This window comes from Engraulis encrasicolus, chromosome 2 (assembly GCF_034702125.1).
Source record: "Engraulis encrasicolus isolate BLACKSEA-1 chromosome 2, IST_EnEncr_1.0, whole genome shotgun sequence".
NCBI lineage: Eukaryota > Metazoa > Chordata > Actinopteri > Clupeiformes > Engraulidae > Engraulis > Engraulis encrasicolus.
This window is the reverse complement of record NC_085858.1, coordinates 6,121,487-6,131,958: the sequence shown is the minus strand read 5'-3', so window position 1 is coordinate 6,131,958 and position 10,472 is coordinate 6,121,487. Positions and strand designations below refer to the sequence as shown.

Here is a 10,472-nt window from a genome sequence, read left to right as displayed (position 1 = left end):
CACACACACACACACACACACACACACACACACACACACACACACACACACACACACACACACACACACACACACACACACACACACACACACACACAGGAAATGTTCAAAGGTCATGTTGGAAAACACTTTGCCCTTAAACAACACAGATCAATAATGCAGGGATACATTGAATTTCAAACCGCCATACACATACATTTTTCATGTTCATTTCTTTACCTGTTTATGATTTACCTGATAGTGCAGTGCATTCAGTGCAGATGAATCTGTTCTGTACAGTGCTGGAACTGTTATTATGCATGCCGCAATGACCCACGAGGATGTTGCAGGAAATGTGCCTAGTATGCAGTATGAAGAGGGTGTGGACTGATAAGGCCGGGTCATGCGGTGAGTATACACAGCACACCACACCACTGAGCACCAAGACCATTGACTCAAAGCCGGAGCTGAAGGAAGCTGTGGAAGACAAGTTGGACAAGTTCTATAAGGAGTTCTTGTCACACTGAAAAAGTAAGCTTTGCACATAAATTCAATCTTCGTTGAGTGGACTTATTTCAGGACATGGGGAGAATAAATAGCCATCTTACTGTCGACTTTTTTATGGCCACGAAAGAGCTAATTTTGCTGATATGAGACAATCACTATTGCTGAGTAAGATTCAGTCTGACATGCTGGGTTAACTTCCTTGAATGGGCATATAACGTACATCATGTGTATAATTAGTGTCATTGGAGCCAGTCCTTGTCATTTGTCACTTTCACTTTCTCTCAGAACGTAATAAGCATGCAAAGTGTGCTTTTGAGGTTCAGTGATTTCTTTGCCGACTGATGGTAATATGTTATATCTTGTCTTAGGTTATGGAGTTTGAACGCCCTGAACTCTTTGACTTCCATGGAGTCTCTATGACACATTACATGACAGACAACTGGGAAAAGGTGCAGAACTTCAAGGCTCTGCCTGATGACATACTTGTTGCTACGTATCCAAAAGCAGGTGTGTTTGTTTACATTTCAACACCACATTACATTTAGCTGACACTTTTTATCCAGAGTGACTTACAGTTATTTACAGGGTATTGGTTACAGTCCCTGGAGCAGTATCGGGGCTAGATGGCTTACTCAAGGGCACCTCCGCCATGGAGTGTGGTGGGGAGTGGAAGGGTGGGATTCGAACTTGCAACCCTCTGATCTAAAGTCCATGTCCTTAACCATTAGGTCACAGCTGGCCATGTCACATTTGTGTACTTTTTGTATGACATGGTCATGTGCTGTCAAACATTTAAGCAAAAAAGTGAAAATTGTTTGTTTTTATACCTAAATATGAGTCGTACACTGTATACTACTTCATTCCCTCGCAAAGCCCCCACTAATACATATTTGAACATTAGCCACACCCACACATGCATGTGCACTGTCTCATAACAAACAGAGCAAACACCTCTACAGCCGTTTCCAAAAGAGTTGTCGCCTATCCATCTGTGTGGAATAACAGCTAATAACCTGACTTTCAATTAATCACTTGGCTTCAGAAGTCACTCATATGAAAGCTACAACCCTCCCGAATGAAAATGTATGTACAAAAATAAATGTCATGCACCAAAGAAAGATTGACCCTTTAATGAACACAGACAGGGTAGATTTTCACAAGACAAAAGTTTTGTCGCCTATCGAACATAATGTGAAAATGAGCAGATAAGTCACTTCAAAACACTTCAAATACGCAGATCGGGTGTCATACTTAATCACTGATTCACTCTCACCTCTCCAGAAAATCAACTTTGGCCTTAGGTGTATGTTTAGGGTCATTGTAATCATGGAAAGCAACACAATGAAAATCAATGGAGGTCAATGAGAGATGGTGACATATTTGCTATTCGTAGAGCAATACATTCTTAACTTCATGATTTAATCAATGATAAAAGCCCTCACACACCAGCAGCATGTATGCAGCTCCACATAAGAGCTGTATCCCTCCCATGTTTGACTTTAGGCACCATGTATTTTTTTCCAGATTCTTCACCTTTAACACCAAAGAAGTCTCGTCCTGTCCAAAAAAGCCAACAAAGAGTATGTCAGGCCTAATTCTGACAAAATTGAAGGCTAATGGGACTCATACTCTGAGCATGATACTAAGATCAACCACTTTAGAACTGATAGCATCAAAATGGTGTTGGAGATGAAGAATATGAAAAAAGAAAAATGGTGCCTAAAGTGAAACATGGTACGGATACAGCTCTTATGAGAAGCTGCATGCATGCTGCAGGTGTTTGAGGGCTTTTATTCTTGATTAAATCATGAAGTTAAACAAATAGCAAATATGTCACCATCTCTCATTGATCTTCATTGTTTTTCATTGTGTTGCTGTCCATGATTACAATGGCCCTAACATACACCTAAGGCCAAAGTTGATTTTTTTTTGAAGAGGTGAGAGTGAATCAGTGATTAAGTATGACACCCGATCTGCGTATTTGAAGTGTTTTGAAGTGACTTATCTGCTCATTTTCACATTATGTTCGATAGGCGACAAAACTTTTGTCTTGGAAAAATCTGCCCTGTCTGTGTTCATTAAAGGGTCAATCTTTCTTTGGTGCATGAAATTTATTTTTGTACATACATTTTCACTCGGGAGGGTTGTAGCTTTCATATGAGTGACTTCTGAAGCCAAGTGATTAATTGAAAGTCAGGTTATTAGCTGTTATTCCACACAGATGGATAGGCGACAAGTCTTTTGGAGACGGCTGTATATGCTGATATTAAAATATGAAACACAGAACCTCTGTAGCCATTTTGAAAGTACTGCTGCTTCCTCATGATACAGGCCATTCATTTCAGAATGACAAGGTTGAGTTCTTAGGAGACAATGTGTGTGTGAGAAGACTATAATCATTGCCTGCCCAAGCATATTGTGGAGACTCATGACAATCAGTTCCAATATACTTGTATTTTGTATATCCTATACCATAAGGTACAACTTGGATGTCCTATATCCTGGACTTGCTGTACTTTAAGCAGAAGGACAAAGAGAGAGAGAAGTCTGTAGCGATCTTTGACAGAGTTCCATTCCTTGAGTTCATCACTCCCGGCTTCCCCACAGGTCTGATTAAGTTCCTTGCCCTTGCACGCTACATGTCATTGAGTTCAACACTTATTTAATTTTTGATCATCTGTACTAAACTCAGAACAGACACATATGCATGTAGACATGCTATGAAATTGCTGAGCCTTGTAACTGCCGTTGTGTCATCACTAGTTTTCAATCATCTGTAAAATATCTTTCATGTTACAAATGAACATATAATGACACTACTTACCAAGGCTAACACCTATGCATGTTTGTTTCACATACAGGCCTAGAGACAGTGGAAAGCCTTACCACCCGTCCTCGTCTGATCAAAACTCATCTACCCATTCAGTTTGTGCCAAAGAGCTTCTGGGACAACAACTGCAGGGTATACAGTCACACTGTCTCTGTCTGGTGCACGGCTGGATGGGGCATTGGACACTCAGGGCACCCAAATCTACATACACACTAAACCCTCCCATCCACTCCCCCTTGCTAACTTAACAACTTGCCTCAATGAAATTAGTAATTGGATGACCCAAAATTTTCTTAAACTTAATCAAAGCAAAACCGAAGCCATCATCATCGCCACCCCATCATTACTTAGAAAGATAAACCTTTCTCAGTTCTCTATCCCTGACTATTTTACCTCCACTTCCTCTGAAGTAAAAAATCTGGGCGTCATCATCGACTCTTCGCTCTCCTTTGAATCCCATATTAAACACCTCACCAAAACTGCATTTTTCCACCTTAAAACCATCTCCAGACTCCGCCCCTCTCTCACCCCTACCTCTGCTGAGACCCTCATTCACTCTTTCGTAACCTCCAGATTAGATTATTGCAATGCCCTACTCATTGGTCTCCCCACTAAATTGATAAACCTTCTACAATACATTCAAAACTCAGCAGCTAGATTACTTACACACACCAGACCCTGGCATCACATTACCCCTATCCTCTATCAATTACACTGGCTTCCTATCCATTCACGTATCCATTTCAAAATTCTCCTCCTCGTATACAAGGCCCAGCACAACCTTGCACCCTCCTACATCACAAGTCTCCTCACCCCATACAATCCCACCCGCACACTACGATCCACTGACTCACTCCTCCTTACTGTTCCCTCCACACACCTGCGCACCATGGGCGACAGGGCATTTAGTGTTGTTGGCCCCAAACTTTGGAATTCTCTTCCACTTTCACTTCGTCAATGCTCTTCACTATCTACTTGCAAATCTAAGCTAAAGACACACCTTTTCTCTTCTGCTTTTTAACTTCACTGACAGGCACTTCCACTTATTTTAATTATCAGTCTACTTGTTTTTTATTTTACATATTATTTTTCCCACTCATTTTTATTTTATTTTCAAATGCATTCTACTTCTTTTTTCTTATTTTAAAAAACATTTATTTTATTGTAAGTTACTTTTATTTCTATTTTATTCTTGCATTTTTATTACTCTCCTATTGTTAATTCACTGAAGCTTTGTTATACTTTCTCTACTGTTATGTATTTGTTTTTGATTGTAAAGTGTCCTTGGGTATTTTGAAAGGCGCTCAAAAATAAAATGTATTATTATTATTATTATTATTATATAGTCCCTGTGTTATTTCATCACAGTCCAGCCCATGCACATTGTGCCATGCATATAACTAGCTCAGGAACATTAACATTACACTATAACTACATTGCATATACTTACGTATCTACCTCTCCACAGATGGTGTACGTGGCTCGCAATGCCAAAGATAACGCTGTGTCCTATTACCACTTTGACCGCATGAACATGGTCCAGCCGGAGCCAAAAGACTGGAACAGTTTTCTGGACAGATTTATGGAAGGGAAAAGTAATTAATGGTTTGATTTAGTTAATGATGCACTAAAGTGAGAAATACTGACTCATTGTGAGAAGTGTACTAATCCTCACGGCTCAATGAATAAGGGTAAATGATGCATGTTGGTTTGTAAAATGTTTGCATTTTGACACTATTTAGGCAGTTATTAATGAAGCTATCTCTGTCTTTTCTTCTTTTCTGCACACGCGCACACACACACACACACACACACACACACACACACACACACACACACACACACACACACACACACACACACACACACACACACACACACACACACACACACACAGTGGTGTTTGGCTCCTGGTATGATCATGTGACTGGATGGTGGGATAAGAAGCAGACGTACCCAAATCTTCTCTACATGTTCTATGAGGACATGGTACAGGTTAGTATGTCTCCACCCATCAGTCAAGATTCGAGATTCAAGATTCAAGATTCTTTTTAATGGTCCCGAAGGAAATTTGTCTTGGACATACATAGCAGTCACTTCGTCATTGTTTGAGTGAAAGAAAAATATATATTATAATGATTAAAAATCTGTGGGTATTCCAAGTGACTGGGTTGGTTAATGAATCATATACTACTATATTTACCCTACATCCCAATCAGTGGCGTGGACAGACATTTTGGAGGGCAGGTGCTCAAGGGTGGGGGACATGTGGAACTTATGACTGCCTTACTAGGCTATAAAGGGAATATATTGTACTGGGGCATTATTGGCACATGCTTTTGATCATGCCAACATGGACTATAGTACGAGAAAAGAATGTTCAAAAAGGGCACTTTTTATCAGTAGAGCAAATGGGCAGATGCTTTAGCACCACCTCGTCCCTATCTGTGCACGCCTATGATCCCAATACAATGTGTGTGTGTGTCCAACAGGACACGGGTCGTGAGCTGGAGCGTCTGTGCTCCTTCCTGGGCTTGTCGACCTCCTTGGAGGAGAGGGAGCGCATCAGAGGAGGAGTGCAGTTTGACGCCATGAAGGCAAACCCCATGGCCAACTACTCCACGGACCCAGTCATGGACTTTAAAGTATCCCCTTTCATGCGGAAAGGTATACACCACAATGTTCGCAATATACTGAATGTATGAACTGGTTATTTCTTCATTTCTTCCAGCTCTGTCCCCATCCCTCTCGATCTCTCTCTGCCTCTCACTCCCTCCCCACTGACATCCTCCTCCCCCTCCTCGCCATACTCCTTTCTGGCTCTAGATCCTATGACACGCACACGCACACACACACACACACACACACACACACACACACACACACACACACACACACACACACACACACACACACACACACACACACACACACACACACGCAAATACAGCTGCCCATGCACATTGACGTCCTGTACTTAAGTCAATCTCTATGCGTGACTAGCCCTTGTATCCTGGTATGCCAAGACATTAATTATGTTACGGGCGTGTGAGTGGGGTTTGTGTGTGCTTGTAGTAGAGATAAGGGGTTATGATTTGGCTAATTGTATTAATGTATCCTCTTTTTCCTGTGCTTCACCGACTGCAGGGAAGGTTGGGGACTGGAAGAGTCACTTCACTGTTGCTCAGAACGAGTCTTTTGATGAACACTACAAGATGAAGATGAAGAACACCACACTGACATTCAAAACAACAATCTAGTAAGACTGAAAATAGCATTATTTTATAAAATTGTATGACACATTTCAAGGAATCCAAAGACACTTTATTCAGTGATTGGTCTGCATGATATTTATATGGTTGAATGGAATGTCACACACCATAAAGAAAATTAATGGTTGTATGGATTGCTGTTAGACTTCTACTGTACATGACAATGCGCTGATTTTTTAAATAAAATGCCACTGAATGGACAGCCATGTGTAGGTATTTATGCATCTTCATCATCTGCCATCATCATCACCACCCAAATAGAAAACAAATGCACAAAAATGTATACATAAGAAACAGAGGAGGGGGGAGGGGTAAGGGCGGGCTCTCATATGGAATGAGTAACTGTGGTGGAAACATTCATATACTGCTAAAGCACCTACCAAAAAGTAAATTACGTCAGGTGATATGCTATAATCATACCCGGAGCTAATGATGTTCCATCAATTCACAGCCAAAATCAGGCAAAGGGTTCTAGGAAATCCACAGAGTTCAAAACGAGTTGCTAGTGACTGCTAGCTGCTTCCACCCACCACACTCTACCCATGCACTTCCCACTGTCACAGCCAGGCCAGGTTTCCAAATGATCAAGCAGTCCTGCTCTACCACACCTGCCTGTTCCCTCTCCCCAGGTTACTAATCACTGACCCCAACCAATTAGTCCCCACACTTCTCATTCTCTCTTCCCTGATTGGTTGTCACTGTCTGCACATTGCTGGACTGCAGCCAACCTACACGCACCAGCACCCAGCACTCACCTCCAGATGCCCCAGGCCAGGACTTCAGGTCACTCTGATCAAAGAGAATAGAGTAGAGTAAGATGGTTCAAGCCTGGATCAATGTGAGGTCGTATGAATGCCCCTTTAGGAGACGGTTAGGAGACCTTTGGAGGCTTTAGGTTGAGAATCCCTTGGCACTGTAAATGGTGGTAGCGCACATCTTCTGCCAGCCATCACCAACTGCCACAGAAACAGAAGCAGGAGGTGACAATGCCCCCTTAGGAGACCAAACTTGAGCACACTCCTTGGTGGGCGGAGTTTGAATATTCTTCCACTTCTAAGAAAATCTTTGCCCTGATCTCTGAAACAAATGAGACTGAACTGTACCGTGTTTGCTAAAACCTCTTCACTGATTCACTGACACAGTAGGCCTATGCCCTCTACGTTTGATCAAAAATCCAAAGTGTTCTTTTATGAAGAATAGTCAGGGAGCGTGGTGTCCATTCCTCCCATCCAGGCTGATCTATTCATCTAGTATATTACGTGTCTGATCACAAAGCTCACAAGTTTTGACCTATAGGCTACCTAACAGCAAGACAACAAGACCTCCTGTCCTCTGGTAACACTGGACTTGGTATCTATACGGTAGGTCTACAACTTATGTAGCGCAGTCATGATGTTCTAATTCTTGTGGTGAAAAAAATGTGTATGGGGTCCCCAGAAATTTGTGGTGAAAAAATGGTGTTCCATGCCAAAAAAGGTTGGGAACCACTATGCTAAACCATCTTCTTTGTAGGTTGTGATGGCCAGCCCCCTGACCCACAGATTCATGAAGTTTCTTTCATGTAATTTTCCATTGTCCTGCCTACTATGTTGGCTCTTCTGTCAGTTGGAATCATTTGATTCGTCACCCTCGTGAACCTATTGATGAAGCCATACAAAAAACAAGAACCAGATGTGTCGACCTGCCCATGTTTCCAGTGGGCTCTCAGTTCAAACAAACACAGCATTTTGTTGATCATCACACACACACATTTGAGTTAAACTTACCAATCTTGTTCATTGTGTCACATAAGAAGGAACAAACACTATGAAGTTAATAACATGTGGTTATTGTACTTCCAAGCATAAAATATACCTTTACATTCAAAACAGCTACACATGCACACAGTGTGAAGGTAGGGATCTAGTTGGGTCCATGGGAAAACAGATTGACACAGTCAGGAACAGATAAAGGCTAAGTCTCAAAGGACATTACTGACTCATTCACACAATTGGTAACCTTTTCTTAATGCCTTACTGTTAATATTCAAACTCCTTAATCCATGTACAGAATTTCCTGTTTCATAAAAAATACTTTTGGTAACTTTTGGCTAAAGCTTCTTCACATTCAATGAAACTCATCCACCCACAGACTGAACGAGAACGAGATAACCCTGATGACTCTATAATAATTACAATTTGGAATGCAGTTTTATGTGACTTATTGAATAGCTAAGTAAGGACTGTTTGCTGTGTTTTACTGGTGGTACTAAAACTGTGAAACATTGTTGACTTGATTAATGTGTGAAACTATGACTTTCTCTGGTTTTGATGTTTTATCTGGATGTGGTTGATGAGATTGTTGTTTGGACTTTCACATATACTTTGCATGGAGTCATTTGTGTGTCAACAGGAGCCGTCTATATCAGTTAAATAAGTGTGATATTGTTCGCCACCCATCCTTTGGGTTAAATAAACTAAGCCTGTGTGTCATAAGAGCCAAGAGCTTGGTGTACTTAGTTATGTTAATAAGGCGTCAGGGATAGATTTCGAGAGGGGCAGAAGGTATAAAAGCATAAAAGGAGAAGAATTTAGTAAGGCAAGTCATTCCAACCTTATCTCTTTCTGAAAAGAAGCATCTATAAGACTATTTTTTGCTTTTTAGCTTGTTCTTGAACAGCAAAGCAATGGAGAAGCAGGCTTACAAAGCCAAACCTTCCACCCCTGCAGCATCTCGACCACATTGGCCAACAGAAACTACTGGATGGGTACGGTCAGCAGACAGACTGCCCTCAAGCGTGCCAAGTACAAGTAATACCACTTATGGCACACCTGGACTAGATTCTGTAGGGGAAGGAATGGGACTAAATGCGGGGTCCAGAGTCCTTGAATCAACACCTGCCTGTACAAACGGAGGATGTACATTCCCAAGTCGAACAACACTTGAGGAACCAGGATGTATGACGGAAGACGGGCATACAGACGTCGATGAAAAATCTGACAACAGGCTTGGGGCAAGTAATGCAAACAATGAGTATATAACAAGAGCAAACAGGAGAAAACACAAGAGATACTAGATAAATTAACAAGGGTAACAGGCAGAGATTTCAGGGATCAAATCACAAACCCAATGTCTTTAATCGGGGGTGCATAATAGGGGATGAGTAATTTAATGAAAAACCAAAAATATTGTGTAGAGAGATATATATAGTAAAATCTGGAAATGGGTGAGCCCATGAAAGAAGGTTAGATATAGGATCTACCTGACTCCATTACTATGGATGCCCGTACAAGAGATAAACAATGGCCATGGGCAAAGAGTAGAAAAACTGGCAGACTCCACACAGAATATCATATTGTTTTAATTTGATACTGTATTAGATTCAAAAAATGTGTGTGTGATCTTACGAAGGAATAATTGGAGCATGGGAGAAAGTTGGAGAGGGAATGGACACAAAAAGAGAAGATTGGCTGTGGAGACCAATGAAGGAACTGAAGAGCCATAAGAGAACTGCCCTGGGGGATGCCGGAAAGGTCAAACGTTCAATAAGCCAAAATTGTAAAAGTGAAAAGTTCATCGGAGGCCCAATTTTTTTTTTTTTTAAATATACTGACAGTAGAGATTGAGAGGAAATCAGTGGGACAGAGAGAAGGGGGTAGGGTTGGGACATGACCTGGGCAGGACTCGAACCTGGGTCCCAAAATTGACATGCTTTTCCGAAGGGAGGTCCGACAAAAATATATGTCAGAACATACACTTCACACACACAGGCTCATGTATACCAGCATGCATTTTCATTCATCATCGTAACTAATTGTTATTTTCAACTTTCATTTTCATGCATATGAAGTGTCCTCTTCGGGTTGAATTTCATGATGACATGATGATAAATCTGCTCTTAGGTG

General features: G+C 41.3%; 1 protein-coding gene across 1 annotated transcript; it reads left to right on the top strand.

The window, feature by feature from the left end:
- The first annotated feature begins 421 nt into the window (after positions 1-421).
- On the top strand, positions 422-6,782 carry LOC134466682 (cytosolic sulfotransferase 3-like). The gene is made up of 8 exons (XM_063220552.1): positions 422-510; positions 855-993; positions 2,965-3,093; positions 3,348-3,448; positions 4,785-4,911; positions 5,214-5,311; positions 5,809-5,983; positions 6,464-6,782. The coding sequence occupies exons 2-8, from the start codon at positions 858-860 to the stop codon at positions 6,574-6,576; spliced, it is 879 nt and encodes a 292-aa protein (XP_063076622.1). The 5' UTR covers positions 422-510; positions 855-857; the 3' UTR covers positions 6,577-6,782.
- The last annotated feature ends 3,690 nt before the right edge of the window (positions 6,783-10,472 follow it).